The sequence below is a fragment of the Oncorhynchus gorbuscha genome, linkage group LG15 (assembly GCF_021184085.1).
Source record: "Oncorhynchus gorbuscha isolate QuinsamMale2020 ecotype Even-year linkage group LG15, OgorEven_v1.0, whole genome shotgun sequence".
Taxonomy (NCBI): domain Eukaryota; kingdom Metazoa; phylum Chordata; class Actinopteri; order Salmoniformes; family Salmonidae; genus Oncorhynchus; species Oncorhynchus gorbuscha.
In genome coordinates this window covers 22,240,251-22,261,284 of record NC_060187.1, presented here as the reverse complement: position 1 = coordinate 22,261,284, position 21,034 = coordinate 22,240,251, and the positions used below count along the sequence as shown (strand labels likewise).

At 42.1% G+C, this 21,034-nt stretch overlaps 1 protein-coding gene across 1 annotated transcript in view; it reads left to right on the top strand.

Annotated features, from left to right (window-relative positions):
* LOC123996478 (proline-rich protein 36-like) overlaps nucleotides 1–15,754 on the top strand; it is a 117,286-nt gene extending 101,532 nt beyond the window's left edge. The window contains exons 7-8 of the mRNA XM_046299845.1: nucleotides 15,454–15,560; nucleotides 15,602–15,754. Of these exons, the coding sequence (XP_046155801.1) occupies nucleotides 15,454–15,560; nucleotides 15,602–15,754 (260 nt within the window). The remainder of the gene's footprint in view (nucleotides 1–15,453; nucleotides 15,561–15,601) is intronic.
* The last annotated feature ends 5,280 nt before the right edge of the window (nucleotides 15,755–21,034 follow it).

Genomic DNA, 21,034 nt, shown 5'->3' with positions numbered 1-21,034 from the left:
ACAATATGCAATGTACACATGTACTGTACGTTGTGTTATATTGTAAGCGGTGTCTTGTTGTAGCATGAATATGTGATGTACAGTAAGCAAAGTTAAAAGCAGTCTCACAGGGACTTCTTGGTTGGCTTGCGACGGAATGGCTAAGTTCCAGTATGTTGTAAATAATTAAACCCCAAATTAATATTTTCTAAATTCGAATATATATAAAGCTTCAGAATAAATGAGTGGGTGAGGTAGAACGAGATGTCAGAATAATTTTAAAACACAAGTTAAAGAGATGGATAAAGCTGAAATGGATGAAGATATACAGTACACGGCCCTCAACAAGCAAGGCAAGGTGATGACAACAAAAGTGAACCAAAATGAGAGGAAACCTGACTACATTCAAGGACGAGTTTAAGAATGAAAGAGATGAATTTAAACACAAAGTTACCACGAGGCTCCAGGAAACTGAAGTGGAACTTCAAACCCATAGTACAACTTTGAAAGGGACACAGACACGGATCACTGGAAGAACAAAACATGTAAAGTGGTGAAGCTCTTCTCCTGTCATTGAAACAAAAACGACGAATACAGGAGAAGCTGATGGACCTTGAGGGAAGGTCCAGGCGCAACAATATCTGTATGTACAGCACTGCTGAGCAGGTAGAGGGAAGAGATATGCCCCAACTCATAGGTCTACTCAAAAAATGAAATTTATCTGCCGACATACAAAGATCTTCAGATCCATATAGCACACAGAGCACTTGATCTAAAAACCAAGCTCTGATCTACCCCCTAGATCCATTGTTGTCAACTTCCTTAAATATAATACCAAGGACATTATTTTGAGGAAAGTCTGGCAGAAGGAGATTAAACATGGAACACGATTCGACCTCATGGGGTGATTCAGAGATGCAAATCCTATGCTGGATTGAAGAGAACTCTTAAAGAAAAATGATACTCTTTCAATACCCCATGTACAAGATGACATTCCACTGGGAGTCTGGGGGTCGACAGCAGTATGGACAAGGCAGCGCAGGACATGAGGAAGAGGGTCTTCAGTATCGAGGTACCGGCCAGAGGAGCGGAAGGGCCTAACAGCATCACCAGTGAGGGACAACTATAACGTGTGCTGATGTGGAGGCGTGTGGGAGAGGAGCAGAATGCAGCCGGAGCCGTAGGAGAGGAGAAGGTACAACAAGCAAGGGACAGATTACAGGAATTCAAGCGACCTAATTCTAAGGATTCATAGATTATTTATAATAACGGGTATGGGGAATTTCCTAGGGCTGAAATATGAGGTAGATAAAAGGTAGGGTAGATGGATAACATCTATAGATGGCGGCTTAGCTAGCTAGGGTAGATGGATAACATCTATAGATGATAGTTTAGCTAGCTAGGGTAGATGGATAACATCTATAGATGGCGGTTTAGCTAGCTAGAGTAGATGGATAACATCTATAGATGGCGGTATAGCTAGCTAGGGTAGATGGATAACATCTTTAGATGGCAGTTTAGCTAGCTAGGGTAGATGGATAAGTTCTATAGATGATAGTTTAGCAAGCTAGGGTAGATGGATAACATCTATAGATGGCGGTATAGCTAGAGATATAACAGATGACCAAGATGTTCAAATGGGGACAGAACAGTTGAAACTGGAGCAGCAGCACAGTCAGATGGACTGGGGACAGGTAGCTAGGGTAGATGGATAACATCTATAGATGGCGGTTTAGCTAGCTAGAGTAGATGTATAACATCTATAGATGGCGGTATAGCTAGCTAGGGTAGATGGATAACATCTTTAGATGGCAGTTTAGCTAGCTAGGGTAGATGGATAAGGGTAGACGGATAGCAACTATGGCTGGCTGGTTGGTTAGCATATTGCTTGGCCGGGTTGACCAAGACATGTATAGTTAGCCAAACAGCATGTAACAAATCTGGCTAATTTGTTTTGGGGCTAAATACTCTTATTGTTTATAGGTTATAACCCAACCTTGGATAGGGTCACTTGAGGATTAAGGCGAGTAACGTATTAAAAGGTACGTCTTATAGAGAGAAGACTATTCACTATTATGAGAAGACTACGGTGAAGGCGTAACGTTACCACGGAAATCCACGCTGACAGCTGTTTGTAGGCATTTATAAGCAACGTGTATGTGGACGAAAAATAACACAAGGTATTTATGAATACGGCGTGTTATTTATATGTATAGCAGTATACATATGAAGCATAGCAAGTAACGACAAGATAATCGTTAAAGATGCACAAAGGTAATAAGGGAGATGACCGAGTGTGTTTGGGAATAGTACTAAGTGAATCTGGATGTGAAAGTTGTGTGATTGTGAGATATGACACAAATGATTGAAATGTGGATAATAAATGGATTGAAATTAGTACTGTTAAGATTGACATTTTGATTGAAATATGATATTAAACTGATTGAAATTTGGATAACAACATTGAAATTAGAAATAAAATAACATGTACTGTTAAGAGTGGTCCTGTCACGCCTTGGTCATTGTATTTTGTGTTTTTGTTATATGTTTGGGTAGGCCAGGGTGTGACATGGGTTTATATGTTGTGTTTCGTATTGGGGTTTGTATTATTTGGGATCGCGGCTGATTAGGAGTGTTGTTAGGCTTGGCTGCCTGAGGCGATTCTCAATTAGAGTCAGGTGCTTATCGTTGTCTCTGATTGGGAACCGTATTTAGGCAGCCTGAGTTTCGCTTTGTATTTCGTGGGTGATTGTTCCTGTCTCTGTGTTGTAGTCACCAGATAGGCTGTAATTAGTTTCACGTTCCGTTCTGTTGTTTTTGTATTTAGTTTCAGTTATTTCATGTACCGCGTTTTCATTCATTAAAGTCATGAGTAACCAACACACTGCATTTCGGTCCGACTCTCTTCTTTCAACAGACGAACGCCGTTACAGGTCCCTTTATGGATCATTTGAGGTATGATAAGGTTAAAGCATTGTGCGGGACTTGACTTACCCCCAACCAATAAAACTATAAATAGAACCAATGTCACACCCTGATCTGTTTCACCTGTCTTTGTGATTGTCTCCACCCACCTTCCCAATTATTCCCATGGTATTTAGTCCTGTGTTCTCTGTTTGTCTGTTGCCAGTTTGTCTTGTCTTGTCAAGTCAACTAGCGTGTTTTTTCCGTGCTCCTGCTTTTTCCAAGTCTCTATTTTTCTAGTCCTTCCGGTTTTGACCTTTGCCTGCACTGACACTGAGCCCACCTGTCTGACCATTCAGCCTGCCCTGACCTCGAGCCTGCATGCCACTCTGTACCTCCTGGACTCTGACCGGGTTTATGATATTTGTCCTGTCCACGACCTGTCTCTTGCCTGCCTCTTGTTTTATAATAAATATCAGAGACTCAAACCATCTGCCTCCCGTATCTGCATCGGGGTCTCGCCCTGTATCGTTACAACCAATAAATGTTGAACATGATTTTCTGATAATTCAACTTAAGGCTAAAATTTATTGTACTCCTAGTGGAGTGTTCGTTTATATCCCAAACGATGAGATATTAAACCAATGAGTAAACAGGCAATTTGAACCACTCCCCCAAGGACAAGCGGGCATCTGACACTGCCTCACACTCTATTTTGTGTCAGGTGCCAGAATCCTTAAGGATAGAACATTCCAATGACAGTGGACTGGGCAGTGCTAGCCCAGTTATAATAAATGTTTTTCTCTCCTCTTCTGAATGTATTTTATAAATACGGCACATTACATATGACTCTTAAAATAATAGACATTTCATAAGTGTTTAAGAAAGTGAATATCCAACAGAAATGTGAAGTACATTTATAGAGTAAATTTGATAGGTTAGACTAAAATGAAAAAATTCCTTCCAATATGGAGAAAGTTATCATGTTTGTTTTATTTTAAACCTTGCAATAGGGGTAAAAGCGGAACATTGTTTGAGAGTGATCCGTGTGTATTAGGAGTAGTGATTGAGAATGGGTTTTTTTCTACTGGAAAAAGTAGAAGGGTTTTAGTTGAAATAAACAGATTATGGAGACTAGTGAAAGTAACAAAGTGAATGGTAATTGGCTTTCAGATAGCCTTCTAATAATACAATATTTTAGTCATTTGAAGAGTGGGACTGATATTAAATTAGAGACTGCTCACTCTTCAAGTCATGGCCCTCTGCTCTCGTGTTTAAGTCATCTTTTGTTTGTGATTTAAGATAAGCTTCCTGTGGAACAATAGATATCTGCCAGCACACACTGAACTCAAACAGGCTGTAAGAGAGACAGTGGGGAAATTTGTGACAGAGGTATGAATAATTTAATTTATTTCTCAATTCTATACTTTGGGTAGCACCATGGATTTAAGTAAGGTAATGTCATCTGAAACAATGATCTGTTTACATTGCATGGAACAGTGTCCAGTGATTTAACTTCTCTAGGATAGGGGGCAGCATTCGTCATTTTGGATGAAAAGCATGCCCAAATTCAACTGCCTGCTACTTAACCCCAGAAGATAAGATATTAGGAGATATTATTAGTAGATTTGGATAGAAAACACTCTGAAGTTTCTAAAACTGTTTGAATCATGTCTGTGAGTATAACAGAACTTATTTAGCAGGCAAAATGCCGGGGGACAAACCATTCAGATTTTTTGTTGTTAAATGTCACTCTCTTTTTAATGGGATTTCATTGGGAATCCAGATTTCTAAGGGACCTTCTTGCAGTTCCTACCGCTTCCACTGGATGTCAACAGTCTATAGAAATTGGTTAAGGTTTTTCCTTTGAGAAATGAAGAAGTAACACTGTTCAGAATGAGGCTCAAGGGAAGTGTACTCTTTGTTAGAGGCGCATGACCTGAAATCTCGCTACACTTTGTTTTCCTCCGGTATTAAACACAGATCATCCCGTCTTCAATTTTATTGATTATTTACGTTAAAAAATACCTAAAGTTGTATTACACAAGTAGTTTGAAATGTTTTGGCAAAGTTTACAGGTAACTCGTTGTCACGTTGCGCAAGTTGGAACTGGTGTTTTTCTGGCTCCAACCCGCCAAATAAATGGACATTTTGGATATATATCGACGGTATTATTCAAGCAAAAGGACCATTTGTGATGTTTATAGGACATATTGGAATGCCAACAAAAGACGCTCGTCAAAGGTAAGGCATGAATTATATTTTTATTTCTGCGATTTGTGTCGCGCCTGCATAGTTGAAATATGCTTTTCTCTCTTTGTTTACTGGGGTGCTATCCTCAGATAATAGCATCGTTTGCTTTCGCCACAAAGCCTTTTTGACATCTGACATGTTGGCTGGATTCACAACAAGTGTAGCTTTAATTTGGTATCTTGCATGTGTGATTTGATGAAAGTTTGATTTTTATAGTAATTCATTTGAATTTCCCGCTCTGCATTTTCACTGGCTTTTGGCCTGGTGGGACGCTACCGTCCCACATATCCCAGAGAGGTTATTAAGTAAGTAATGTAATCTAAAACAGTATTCTGTTTCCTAATTCTGTGTCCAGAATTGAAGTAGATCCAAGTAAATGTTTTTAGTACCGAATATTGAGCTGATAAGCCGGCACCAACTAATTGAAAGTCCAAGCAGATTTGTTAAAAAACAGTTTTTTAAAATTATATTTTGAAGTTTATGTCCCAGGGACAGTTTGTACAGAATTGTATGTCAAGCCAAAAAGGTCAAAATGACAATGATTACAAATGAGGGGCTCTGGGATTGTTTACTTCAGAAGGTGCCTATTCAGCTTGACGGGACACTGTATCATATGATTTGTCTGTAGTATAATTCTGCTTACGACTGATGGAATGTCTGCTACCAGGTTTTAAAAAAAATGTTTATCAATGGTTCTGTATATCTCCCTTTGAAAGGATTCCTAAGGCAATGCCTTGGGAGCGCAGGTAAAGGTACCCGGATCCAGCCGTTAGGGGAGCTCCCAAATTAAACAAGGCCTGGCCATTTTGTTTGTTTTTACCCTACGTTTTATCACACACAACCCACCTGTTATGAATATTTGTTAGTGGTGTTAATACTGATTGATGGTGTGGGTTTGTTTTCTTTGGTTTTAGTGGGTTTTTCACGAGTTAGAGAGGATGATGTACACAAATGTTATTTTCTGAAGTTTCTATCATCAGAGTTTGTTGCACACATATAAATTCTCCTGATAAGAAATGTACTGAAAAACCCAACGTAAACCTGATACACAAAATGTTTGAAATATATTTAAATACAAACACTCACTTAATCGGGCTGACTGACCTCTGACCTCTGATCTGACTTCCTTGTGAGGCCTGATCACCCTCACTAGAAAGACGGGAGACATTGGGTGAGATTTAGACGGGCTATGTAAACACTAATAATTAGAAGAAGTTAATTATTTATCAATAGTCCCATGTGTCATTCGGACCATGAGAAGGACATAGAGAGAGAGAGAGCTGCCCCTGAATGAGGGACACCTGCCTCTAGTCTATTTTACCATTACCTTATGGGATACAATTATTTCCTTATGGAGTTATCAAGAGTTGTAATTCCAATATCATTTGTTATTCTAATTTGTTGATTTTTTATTTAACAGGCAGTGTTGTTGTTTTTTTGGACGCATGACTCATGATGTGAGCAATGTGTTCAAAGGGGGAATTACCAGTCCCCTGGGGCCCTTTGGTAAATATAGAAGGGCACAAGGTGAGACCCAGATGCAGACACAGGAGGCAGATGGTTTGAGTCTTGATATTTATTAAACAAACCCAGTTCAGAGTCCAGGAGATACAGAGTGGCAGGTAGGCTCGAGGTCTGGGCAGGCAGAATGGTCAGGAAGGTGGGTACCAAGTCCAGAAAACAGGCAAGGGTCAAAAACCGGGGTGACTAGCAAACGAGAAGAAGTACAGGAGTACAGGAAAAAACGCTGGTTGACTTGAAAAGCATACAAGACGAACAGGCACAGAGAGACAGGAAACAAAGGGATATATACACCAGGGATAATATGTGACACCTGGAGGGGATCGAGACAATCACAAGACAGGTGAAACAGATCAGGGTGTGACAAAAATATGCAAATGCCCTTTGATAAATAAGCAAATTGGTTTTGTTCACATGCCTACCTATAAAATAAGAAATATATGTTGGAAATTGTTGACAGTTACTCCAAATGGATTGAAGTTTTCTCTACCTCAAGTGATATATGTGCATTACTGTTGTTGTTTCCTTTTCTTTTCCTTTGTTTTTGTCTTGCTCACCAGATTAGGTCTGCTTGATGGTAGGATGTCTCACTCAGGATTAGCCCTCTGACTCCTCGACCTGTAACTCTGCAGTGAGATCACCAGTATGATAAGGGAGTATAAGCCAACGTGAAAATTGTTGTTATTCACTTTGACATTTGTTTTATAAATCTGTATTAAGAATATTAGTAGTAGTAATAATTTGTTTTACAGTCAATAATTTGTCTGGATTTCCTGAATCAGGTAGCAGTAATAATTTATTATATAGCAAATAACTTGTCTGGATTGCCCTAAACTAAACTATTGTTATGGTCTGTCCTCTCTCAAGGTTATGGTGAAGGTGACCACATGGAAGGGATAATTTGACCAAGAACAGTGTGAACCTCAACCCCCTCTAACTGGCTGAAGAAATGGTGAAAATGGTGTTCACTATGGCCTTTACCACTTCTACTGTGAGACCTGAGTCCGAGCCAGCAACCTGTACACAGCATCAAGTTGAAGCTATCAACTGCCTTTTCTCTCAGAGTGCGACATGGGTGCACATGGGGTGAGCATGGAGAGAGATCCCGTCCAAACTTGCTGGTGTACTGGTAGGAAAATGGACAAGACATAATGGACTGTAAAGGATAGTGGCAGCTCAGGTGAGAGACATTATCAAGGGCCATCCACTTTGAACGTGTCATTAAAAGGACGAACTGAAACACTATCTGAAGAAGAACATGAAGAAACACCAGAAGGATATTTTAGTTTTTTAAATGTAACCTCTCTGGGGTAGTCGCGACGATTGCATCCCACATGGCCAATAGCCAGGGAAAATGCAGAGCGCCAAATTCAAATACATTTCTATGAAAATCTAACTTTCATTAAATTACACATGCAAGATAGCAAATTAAAGCTACACTCGTTGTGAATCCAGCCAACATGTCAGATTTCAAAAAGGCTTTTCGGCAAAAGCATAAGATGATGATAGCACAACAGTAAACAATGAGAGTAGCATATTTCAACTCTGCAGGCGCGACACAAAACGCAGAAATAAAATATAAATCATGACTTACCTTTGACGAGTTTCTTTTTTTGGCACTCCAATATGTCCCATAAACATCACAAATGGTCCTTTTGTTAGATTAATTCCATCAATATATATCCAAAATATCAATTTATTTGGCGAGTGTGATCCAGAAAAACACCGCTTCCAACTTACGCAACGTCGGTATAAAATATCTCAAAAGTTACCTGTAAACTTTGCCAAAACATTTCAAACTACTTTTGCAATACAACTTATTATTTCTAAACGTATATAATCAATCCAATTGAAGACGGGATGATCTGTGTTCAATACAGGAGCAAAAGAAACTGACACTACTTTTCTGATTACCCACCTCTATCAAAGGGTACACATGAAGTGACGTTTGTTCTGAGCTATGGTATTACTTCATTACACAAAGGAAAAACCTCAACAAATTTATACAAACTGGTGGCATCCAGTGGAAGCGGTAGGAACTGCAGGAAAGTCGATTAGAATTCTGGATTCCCCATGAAAACATATTGAAAAGACAGTGACTTGAAAATAAAATCTGAATGGTTTGTCCTCGGGGTTTCGCCTGCTAAATAAGTTCTGTTATACTCACAGACATGATTCAAACAGTTTTAGAAACTTCAGACTATCCAATACTAATAATAATATGCATATAATAGGATCAGTTCAGTTTGGGCACGCTATTTATCCAAAAGTGAAAATGCTGCCCCCTAACCCAAGTCAGTTAAGAACAATTTTTTATTTACAATGACAGCCTACCCCGGCCAAATACTAACCTGGATGATGCTGGGCCAATTGTTGCCCGCCCTATGGGACTCCAAATCACGGCCGGTTGTGATACAGCCTGGAATAGAACCAGGGTCTGTAATGACGCCTGTAGAACTGAGATGCAGTGCCTTAGACCGCTGCAGCACTCGTGTATCAGGTTGATTGTAGAGGTCTGCACACTGCGAAATGTATAATAATTTAGACTAAGAATGCATTGCAATACCAATCTGTCAGAAATGCTGGAAATATAAGATTAATATACTGTATGTCAATGAGAATGTTTATTCTGCCAGTATCGGTGTGTGCTAAATTGAGGGTGATAGAACCAATGTGAAACACTAAGGACTGTCATTCTAAATTTGGGTTGGATAATTTATCAACAGTTATAATTATGATTTGGAAAGGCTTCTAGAGACAGAGCAATGCCCCTAAAATGTGAGGAGAGCCACTAGATTGTAACTTGGGCTAACCTTGCCCCAATCTCATTCTTATCAAGGTTGGTGTGAAACTGTTATAACGTGTTCTCTCTCTTCCCTGTGAAAGTCAATATTTATGTGCTCTCGACGATGTAGAGAACATTGGAAATGTAAAAAAATAGTGTAAAATGGCTCTGCAAAACAGAGAGGCTCTTGACTATCTTTTGGCAGTTCAAGGGGGCAATTCTTGGAAATGAATATTGTACTTTTGTCCCAGATCACTCTTTTAATATGACTGATCTCGATTAATACTTTGCCATTGTTGCTAGGAATAATTCCCCACAACCAGTGGACATCTGCAACTTGGTTGAAATCCCTGTTTGGAAGTTGGGGATCCCAAGTTGCCAAATGAGCTGCAGCGTGTTTTTTTCTTAATTTGTCTAAATTGTGTTATTTAACATGCTGTGTATGTGTGTGTATTTTTGATAAATTCACTCCCGTTAATAGAAGTAAAACCTTTATTATGATTATAGTATTACTATACAAATTGGATTGTACAACCCAGAATGAAGGGTTTGTTTGAAATGATGAAGTTTCCCTTTACTTTAAAAGGAGTATAGAATATTTTGATATAGAAGCTCAAATCTAAGAAAATTTGTTTTATTGAGTTTCTATTTCCCAAATTAACTCAAAGAATATCAGAATATTGATTTTACAACAGTCCCTAACTAATCAGTTTCCTCTACAATCTCATTATGAACATCGCATAATCCGGGAATCTCCACGGACCCAGGTCTCACCAATGAGTTCGTACCACACCAATCTTAGTTGAGTATTTCTTTACTAGAAAGCTAAAATGATGATAAAAGATACACATACACAAAAACACATTCTAGGTTATTGATTAGAACTTAGTATAACGGGCCAACACACTATGGCGTGTTACCCAAAATGAGGATTTAAAAGCGAGAGAAAATGAGAAAGTACATGAGAGAAATATACACTTGGGTGCATTTGTCAGTTATGCTTATTTTAACCCTAGCCTTGCCTCAAACTGCCACTCTTATGGGTCAGAATATAATGATGTAATTACGTGTGGGAGGTCTCAGATGGGAAGCTCCGCGTGGGTCGTTTAGGCTTCTCAATGACGCACTTCTCCGGCACAACTATCTGGTCGTCCTCACGATGTCAGTGTCCTTTTGGTCTGATTCCTCGCCCTTGCTCTGGGAGGGGTCTTCTGAGGACAGACAGCTCTATAGCTCAGAGCTCACAGCGTAGGAATGAAACAGTGTAGATACCACGATTCGATGGAGAGTGGAGTTTAGGTGGTCCGGCTTGAATTCACCCGCTTAGACACAGCTACTCATCAGTAGCATCGGTAGAAAAATATTTCTTTGTCTTCAACCTCAGATTGAGTTTTGGGTTTGTTGACTTTTCAGACCTCGGCTGCAGCTTGGGTCATTAATTCTTCACTCACATGTCTTATACCCTCGGGTCAGAAGTGGGCGTAACCGCTTTTAGGGCAATTCTCTGGGCGTACCAAGTTAAGAGGCAAGATTTTACTCAAATCCAATTTTAGACAACTAACTTCACATTTCATCTTTACCAAAACACTCCCTTTGATTTGTACATTTTCCACACAACGTACAATGTATAAATACCAAGTTTATCCTAGGAAAACTCTTACAGCTACAATGTTTTCGTAAAAACGTCATCTATTAACCTTTAATAACAAAACAAAAATGACATACATTTGCATATTCCATCTATCGTCATGACCACCATTGTGGCTGATGGAAACCATTGTTCCAAAGTTTCTTTATTGCATGTTTAAAGTTCTGAGGTTGGTTCTCCATAGTGAGAGGACACAGGAATGTTGTCTGTGGCCTAAGATTTACCATCGGCGTGAGGGGTCATAAAAACCCCACATCTTCAGACCCCTAGATCTCTCCTCCTGTTGGGGTTGAGAGATAATCTGTAGGGTTGTGGTCTCCTGTAACCTGACCAGATCAGGACAGTCATGACATTACTGTAAATTGGTGTCCCTAAATGTGAATGGTTTGAACAATCATATTAAGAGAAATAAGGTTATTACAAAAAAATGAAAAAGGAGAAAACACAGGCCATATTCAACCAAGAAACACATTTACCACAATTGGAAAATGAAAAACGGAAAAACGAAAAAGGAGATTTACAGAGGTAAAGGGGAAAATAGAACACAAAGAGTTCATGTTTGTTCAAGTTTATGCCACTCCAGAGAGTGGCAAGTTATTTTTCACACATTTATTTGAAACCATTGCATCAGAAGCAGAGCAGATTTTAATTTGTTTGGGCAATTTGAACATTATAATCTAATTAAATTATAATCTGAACACAACCAGTACTAAGAGAAATAAAATGCACCTTACAAAGTTGATTAACACCGCATTGATAGAACTGTGACTCATCATGAGGGACCTCCACCCATTGGAAAGGCATTATAACCATTACTCTGTCCCGGACTCAGTCTATTCTAGGATAGATTATTTTCTTATGAAACAGAGGAGATAGGTATAGAGTGAAGGAAAGTAGGATTGGGGTTTCCGATGTATCAGACCATAGTATCATTTGTATGGCCATACATCTAAACTGTAGTAAAATAAATACTGTGTGGAGATTGAATGTGGGCATTTTGAACAACAAGGCAAGGGTAGATTCAATTGAAATGGAAATGGTAGATTCAATTAAAAATGGAAATAAGGAGATGAATCCTAATATTATATGTGATGCAGTGAAGGTGGCCATTCGAAGGAAAGGAAAGGAAACTAATCCCACTTACAACATTCCAGAAGAAAGATAGATTGGCTGTACAGTGCATTCAGAAAGTATTCAGACCTCTTGACTTTTTCCACATTTTTTTTACATTACAGCCTTATTCTAAAATTGATTAAATTGTTTTTTCCCCCTCATCAATCTACACACAATACCCCATAATGACAAAACAAAAACAAAAAATAAAACTTTACATTTATTTTTGCAAATGTATAAAAATAAAACTGATATATCACATTTACATAAGTATTCAGACCCTAAACTCAGTACATTGTTGAAGCACCTTCAGCAGCGATTATAGCGTATGACGCTACAAGCTTGGCACACCTGCATTTGGGGAGTTTCGCCCTTCGTTCTTTGCAGATCCTCTCAGGGTTTGTCAGGTTGGATGTGGGCTCTGGCTGGGCCACTCAATGACATTCAGAGACTTGTCCTGAAGCCACTCCTGTGTTGTCTTGGCTGTGTGCTTAGGGTCGTTGTCCTGTTGGAAGGTGAACCTTCGCCCCAGTCTGAGGTCCTGAGCACTCTGGAGCAGGTTTTCATCAAGGATCTCTCTGTACTTTGTTATGTTCATCTTTCCCTCGAGGTTTCTTCCACACGTGATGCTTGGCATTCAGGCCAAAAACAATCTTTGTTTCATCAGACCAAATAATCTTGTTTTACATGGTCTGAGAGTCCTTTAGGTGCCTTTTGGCAAACTCTAAGCGGGCTGGCATGTGCCTTTTACTGAGGAGTGGCTTCCGTCTGGCCACTCTACCATAAAGGCCTGATTGGTGGGGTGCTGCATAGATAGTTGTCCTTCTGGAAGGTTCTCCCATACAATATATAAGATATGAGATCCACAAACTAGACCAATAAAACACGTACACATAGACATAGAGAATATATTTGTGGACTGTTACAAAAGCCTGTATAGTCAACCACCCACTGTAGATTAGGATATAATGAAGGAGTTTCTCAATTCTCTGAATTTGCCATTTATTGGGAAAACACAGAAAACAGCCTCATGTCACCCAATACAGAGGAAGAGGCAGTGAGTGTAGTTACTGAACAACAAATCTCCAGGCAGTGACGGCTTCCCATCAGAGTGGTAGAAAACCTCTCAAGTGGAATTGACCCCTTTGCTGATAACACCCAAAGAAGGCAAAGAAAAAGAATGATGTAATAGCTACCGCGCTGTGTCAATTTGAAATGTAGATTATTAACTGTATACCTCAATTATATCCAAGAGATTTGAAAAGTTCATGTCAGATTTGACTGATGAAGACCAAACAGGATTCATTAAGGGTCGTCAAACACAAGACAATATCAGAAGGACTTTACATATTATCAATGCTATTTAAAAAGGCAGGACAAGTGCAGAGAAGGCTTTTGATTGTGTGAATTAGACACTTCTATATCAAGTTCTGGAAAGGTTTGGATTTTAAGAAGAGTCAATCAAATGCATCAGAGACATTTTTCTCAATCTGACAGCTGGAATAAAGATGAATGGGAATTTGACAAACAAGATTAACCTCAAAAGGGCCACACAACAGTGTTATTGCTTGTCCCCAACCTTTTTTCACCCTATCTATAGAGCCTCTAGCGCAGGCAATTAAACAGAGAGAACCTGGGGGGTATCACTGTGGGAGAAGAGGAACATATCATTGGATTGTTTGCAGACGATGTCGTAGTGTATTTGAATAAACCAGAGGCAAGTTTCCCTAAGCTGATTAATCTATTAGAGGAATATGGACATTATTCTGGATATAAATTGAATGTGCTTAAAAGGTAGATCCTGACATTTAACTATTCCCCTTCTCTAGAAATAGTATTAAGACCAAATCTGTTTTGAACTGGAATTCAAAATCAACTAAATACTTGGATGTGATTTTAACCAAAAATACCTCAAAGATATATAAAGCTAACTACAAACATATATATTTAGATACCAAGAGAGATGTTTAGAGATGGGCCATACTACCAATGGATTTCATCTCCAGAATAGAAGTACTAAAGACGAATATTGAACCCAGACTGTTGTACTTATTCAAATCCCTTCCAATTATAATACCTCTAAGTCAGTTTAGAGTATGGGAGATTTATTTGGGATGGTAAGAGACCTAGGATTAGATATTGCACATTACATTTTACCAAGGATGAATGAGGGAGGGCATTCCCCAACCTGAGAGAAAATCTCTATGCAACACAATTTAGATCCATAGTTTACTGGTGTGATTAAAGTTACAGTGCAAGATGGAAGGATATAGAGAAGAGCAGAACTGGAAAGCCAATCCAAACTTGGTGGGAGATACTATTTAAGATCTTGGAGGACATATTGGACCCAATAACAACATTCAAGTTAGATATTTGGTTTGATTTGGTCCAAAAACACAATTAGGATGATGAGATGGTGTGCATATGATGTCAAATTTAAACCTGGCACCTATGATCAAAGATTTAAACAGTGGGTTAATCAGGGTATAACGGAAATGTGTACTATCGTTGATAATGGAGAAATTATGAGTTTTCAGGATTTTTTTAGATACTTACAATAAACCACACACTATTGCAGAGGCAGTGTGTGGGGAGGCAGAGGCACAGGATCTTACAACAATACCTTTGTCAGATAATTCTATGAAATTAAGAATTGATGCTATTGCTAGCAATCAAGGGGAAACTGAATGAACGACTCAAAAACTCCTCAGTTTATGAACTCAAAATGGATGTAAGCTGTGAAGGCCGAGATACTAATGCAGCTGGTGGCAAAAGAGCTGAGCGCAGAACTTTAGGATATACTGCATCAGGTCACTTCAGTAAACTACATTGAAGTTCCACGCCTGTTTGCAAAACTGTGTGGAGGTAAGGGCTCAGAGGATGACAATTTGCTATTTCACACCAAGGCTGTCACGCCCTGACCTTAGAGCTTTTTATGTCTCTATTTTGGTTTGGTCAGGGTGTGATTTGGGTGGGCATTCTATGGTCTTTTTTCTATTTCTTTTTGTATTTCTTTGTTTTGGTCGGGTATGGTTCTCAATCGGGGACAGCTGTCTATCGTTGTCTCTGATTGGGAACAATACTTACGTAGCTTTTACCCACATGGTTTTTGTGGGTAGTTCATTTCTGTTTAGTAATTTGCACCTTACAGGACTGTTTCGGTTATTCTCTTTGTTATTTTTGTTATCGTGTTCCATTTTAAATAAAGCATGAACACTTACCACGCTGCGCTTTGGTCTCCTCCTTCCAGAGTCGCCCCCCAGTCTGGACCCTCCAGCGACACCCTCCAGTCCGGAGCCTCCAGTGTCGCCCTCCAGTCAGGAGCTTCCAGCGACGCCCTCCAGTCCGGAGCCTCCAGTGTCGCCCCCCAGTCCGGAGCCTCCAGAGGCGCCCTTCAGTCCGGGGCCCACAACGAGGGTGCGCAGTCCGGGGCCCACAACGGTGGTGCCCAGTCCGGGGCCCGCTATGAGGGTGTACAGTCCGGGGCCCGCTACGAGGGTCCCCAGTCTGGGGTCGGTGGCGAGGGTCCCCGCTCCAGAGGCGCTACCTAAGTGGGCCAAGCCAGAGATGGAGCGGGGTCTACGTCCCTCACCAGAGGCGCCACCGTGCAGAAATGCCCACCCAGACCCTCCCCTATAGGTTCAGGTTTTGCGGCCGGAGTCCGCACCTTTGGGGGGGTACTGTCACACCCTGATTTTATAGATTGTTATGTCTCTATTTTGGTTTGGACAGGGTGTGATTTGGGTGGGAATTCTATGTTATTTTTTCTATGTTTATGTATTTCTTTGTTTTGGCCGGGTATGGTTCTCAATCAGGGACAGCTGTCTATCGTTGTCCCTGATTGGGAACCATACTTAGGTAGCTTTTTCCCACATGGTTTTTGTGGGTAGTTCATTTCTGTTTAGTAATTTGCACCTTACAGGACTGTTTCGGTTATTCTCTTTGTTATTTTTGTTATCGTGTTCCATTTTAAATAAAGCATGAACACTTACCACGCTGCACTTTGGTCCGATGATTCCTCTTCCTCATCTTCAGACGACGAAAACCGTTACAAAGACTCGTGGTTATCGAGGGGGAGCACGTTCAAAATATTTTTTTAATTGAGAGAGGAGCTGTTGTCATTCACAATGGACATAAAATAAAAAACAGACTTTGTTTTAAGGCTAGGATAAGGGTTAGGGTGAGGATTAGGATTAGTAGGGTTAGTAGTTAAAATGTTACTGGTCGGTTAGGGTTAGGGTTAAGTTTAAGGCTAGGATAAGGGTTAGGTTTAAGAGGGTTTATGTTTGCATTGGTGTCTAACCTTGGGTTGCACAGGCCTATTTCACCTCTGACCGGTATGGAGAAAGTGGGAGGACATGAGAGGCCGAGAGCTCTGAGTGGTTAGGGTTAGGATTAGGGTTAGGGTTATGTTTAAGGCTAGGATAAGGGTTAGGGTTAGGGTTAGGATTAGGGTTAAGGTTAAGTTTAAGGCTAGGGTTGGGGTAAGGGTTAGGGTAAGGGTTAGGGTTAGGGTTAGGGTTAGGATTAGGGTTCGGGTAAGGGTTAGGTTTAAGTCTAGGATAAGGGTTAGTAGGGTTAGTAGTTAAAATGTTACTGGTCAGTTAGGGTTAGGGTTACATTTAAGGCTAGGATAAGGGTAAGGGTTAGTTTAAGGCTAGGATAAGGGTTAGGGTGAGGATTAGGTTAGGGTTAATTTTAAGGCTAGGGTTGGGGTAAGGGTTAGGGTAAGGGTTAAGTTTAAGGCTAGGATAAGGGTTAGGGTGAGGGTTAGGTTAGGGTTAATTTTAAGGCTAGGATAAGGGTTAGGGTAAGGGTTAAGTTTAAGGCTTGTAATGATCTTCGTCTGTTGTTTGAAGAGAGTCAGACCGAAAAGCAGCGTGTAGGTTACTCATGACTTTTAATGAAGCTAATGCAGTACATGAAATAACTGAAAATAAGAAAACAACAAACGAGTGAAACTAAATACAGCCTATCTGGTGACTAACACAGAGACAGGTACAATCGCCCACGAAATACAACGCGCACTCAGGCTGCCTAAATACGGTTCCCAATCCGAGACAACGAGAATCAGCTGACTCCAATTAGGAATCGCCTCAGGCAGCCAAGCCTAACTAGACACACCCCTACTAATACACACTCCCAATTAATACAAACCCCAATACGAAATACAACATATAAACCCTGGCCTACCCAAACATATAACAAAAACACAAGATACAATGACCAAGGCGTGACAGAACCCCCCCCTAAGGTGCGGACTCCGGGACGCACCTCAAGAGCATAGGGAGGGTCCGGGTGGGCGTCTGTCCATGGTGGCGGTTCTGGCTCGGGACGTGGACCCCACTCCATAAATGTCCTAGTTCCTCCCCTTCGCGTCCTAGGATAATCCACCTTCTCCGCCGACCATGGCCTAATAGTCCTCACCCTGATCCCCACATAACTGAGGGGCAGCTCGGGACAGAGGGGCAGCTCGGGACAGAGGGTCAGCTCGGGACAGAGGGGCAGCTCGGGACAGAGGGGCAGCTCGGGACAGAGGGGCAGCTCGGGACAGAGGGGCAGCTCAGGACAGAGGGCAACTCAGGATAGAGGGGCAACTCTGGATAGAGGGGCAACTCGGGACAGCGGGGCAGCCCGGGACCGAAGCAGCCCGGTACAGAGGGGAAGCCCGGTACTGAGGGGAAGCCCGGTACTGAGGGGAAGCCCGGTACTGAGGGGAAGCCCGGTACTGAGAGGAAGCTCGGTACTGAGAGGAAGCTCGGTACTGAGAGGAAGCCCAGTACAGAGAGGGAGCCTAGTACTGAGAGGAAGCTCAGTACTGAGAGGAAGCTCAGGCAGGTAGTAGGCTCCGGTAAATCCTGGCTGGCTGGTGGACCTGGATGATTAAGGTTGTCTGGCCGATCTAGAAGATCTTGGTAGACTGGCACTTCTGGCGGATCCTGGCAGACTGGCACTTCTGGCGGATCCTGGCAGACTGGTGATGCTGGGCCGACTGGCGGCGCTGGGCAGACAGGAGACTCCGGCAGTGCAGGAGAGGAGAAAGGCTCTGGCTGCGCTGAACAGGCGAGGCGCACTGGACGCGCTGGGCCGACTGGGAGCACTGGTGGCGCTGGACAGACAGGAGACTCCGGCAGCGCAGGAGAGGAGTTAGGCTCTGGCTGCGCTGAACAGGCTGGAGACTCCGATAGCACAGGAGGGGAGAAAAGCACTGGCTGTGCTGAACAGGCGATGTGCACTGGAGGCCTGGTGCGTGGTGCTGGAACTGGTGGTACTGGCGCGAGGACACGCACAGGAAGCCTGGTGCGGGGAGCTGCTACCGGAGGACTGGTGTGTATAGGTGGCTCTGGATAGACCGGACCGTGCAGGCGCACTGGAGCTCTTGAGCACCGAGCCTGCCCAAGCTTACCTGGCTCGATGCCCACTCTAGCCCGGCCAATAGGAAGAGCTGGTATGTGCCTCACCGGGCTATGCTCCCGCACTGAAAACACCGTGTGCTCCATAGCATAACACGGTGCCTGCCCGGCCTCTCTAGCCCAACGGTGAGCACAGGGAGGACTGGTGTGTGGAGGTGGCACAGGATGGGCTAGACCGTGAAGACGTACTGGAGATCTTGAGAGCAGTGTAGGCACAGGACGTGCAAGGCTAGGGATGTGCACAGGAGGCCTGGTGCGTGAGGCTGGCACCAACTTCACCAGCTGACTAACACGCACCTCAGGTTGAGTATAGAGCGCTAACTCAGGTGCTATTAAATCCCTGACACGATCCGTCGGACGAATATTATATCTATAGCACCAAGCTAGCAACTCCCTCATTACTCTCCACTCCACTTTCCCCATTAACTCCTTCACAGTCTCTGCTTCACTCACCTCTAACACTGGCTCTGGTTCAGGTCTCCTCCTTGGCTCCTCACGATGAACAAGGAGAGTTGGCTCAGGTTTATCTCCTGACTCAGCCATACTCTCCCTAAGCCCCCCCCCAATAAATTTTTTGGGGTGACTTTCCGGTTTCCAACCACGTCGCCGTGCTGCCTCCTCATACTTGCGCTTTCCCCGTTACCTTCGGTTCTCGCTCTGTATAACCGTGCTTTCCTTTTCGATTCCATAACATCATCCTTTAGATCCTGCCAGTTCACACGCTGCTCGGTCTGTGAATGGTGGGCGATTCTGTAATGATCTTCGTCTGTTGTTTGAAGAGAGTCAGACCGAAAAGCAGCGTGTAGGTTACTCATGACTTTTAATGAAGCTAATGCAGTACATGAAATAACTGAAAATAAGAAAACAACAAACGAGTGAAACTAAATACAGCCTATCTGGTGACTAACACAGAGACAGGTACAATCGCCCACGAAATACAACGCGCACTCAGGCTGCCTAAATACGGTTCCCAATCCGAGACAACGAGAATCAGCTGACTCCAATTAGGAATCGCCTCAGGCAGCCAAGCCTAACTAGACACACCCCTACTAATACACACTCCCAATTAATACAAACCCCAATACGAAATACAACATATAAACCCATGTCACACCCTGGCCTACCCAAACATATAACAAAAACACAAGATACAATGACCAAGGTGTGACAAGGCTAGGATAAGGGTTAGGGTGAGGGTTAAGTTTAAGGCTAGGATAAGGGTAAGGGTTACGTTTAAGGCTAGGATAAGGGTTAGGGTGAGGGTTAGGGTTAGTAGGGTTAGTAGTTCAAATGTTACTGGTTGGTTGACCATCTACAGAATGGACTATCCAAATAAAGTGCTACCTTAGAGTCAAAGGAAGTGACTTACTATTCATTTCATTATTCTCATTCCCTCTGACTCGTTTTGTCTGACGAAGGTCTCTGACCAGAATGTTACAGCATTTCTTTATAATATGGATCAACAATCAACTACAATAAACTATTTTTAGAATGGGGAGAGCATGGTGCATCACCTTCTAATGCATTGCATTGTTTCAGTATTTAAGGTAGACTCCAATTGTTTGAGCATGACACCCAGTTTATCCCTTTAAACCTAACTCCAAATTCCAGATAGTCTGTATTGAAGGCTAACAAGAACAATAATAACATGATTTCAAAAGGGACACTAAACTAACGACACCACTGGTTTTTCTTGTCTGATGTGATTAGTGGGCGTGTCAACAAATGTCATTGAATTTCATAATTGACCCAGCCTTTGTTCTATTAGCATTAAGTGATTGGGGAGCTGGCACTAAGGGTCATCTGCCATGCTGTGAGCTGGAGGTCTGGAGAGGGAGGAGAGGCATTGTCCCTGTGGGAGGTGGAAGTAGGGATGGTGCTGTTCCTCCATTGTTGTTGTGCCATATGCACACTGCTCTAAGGCCATTACAGGGCCAGCCAGCTTAATCAACTGAATTGCGTGTGTGTGTGTATGTGTGTGGGGGGGGGGGGGGGTGTAAGAGCGTGTTGGTGGGTGGGTGAGTGGGTGCGTGCGTGTATGTGTGTGTGTGTGGGGGGGTGTATTTGTGTGTGTGTGTGTGCGTTCGTGCAAGTGGGTGTGTGCGTGTGTGTGTGTGTGTGTGAATTTGTGTGCGTGTGGTTGGGGAAGGATAGAGGATGGTGATGGTGTAACCTCTTGAACTCCTAAATGAATCACATTCTGGCCCGTCTCTAAGGGATATGCAAAGGAGAAACCAGCAACGCTTTTAATCATTGATTTATATACTTAATTACAGTGTTACACTAGGCACAGATCAATCATGCTACTATATACATATATACACACACACACACACACACTCAGACACACACACTCAGACACACACACTCAGACACACACACACACACACACACACACACACACACACACACACACAC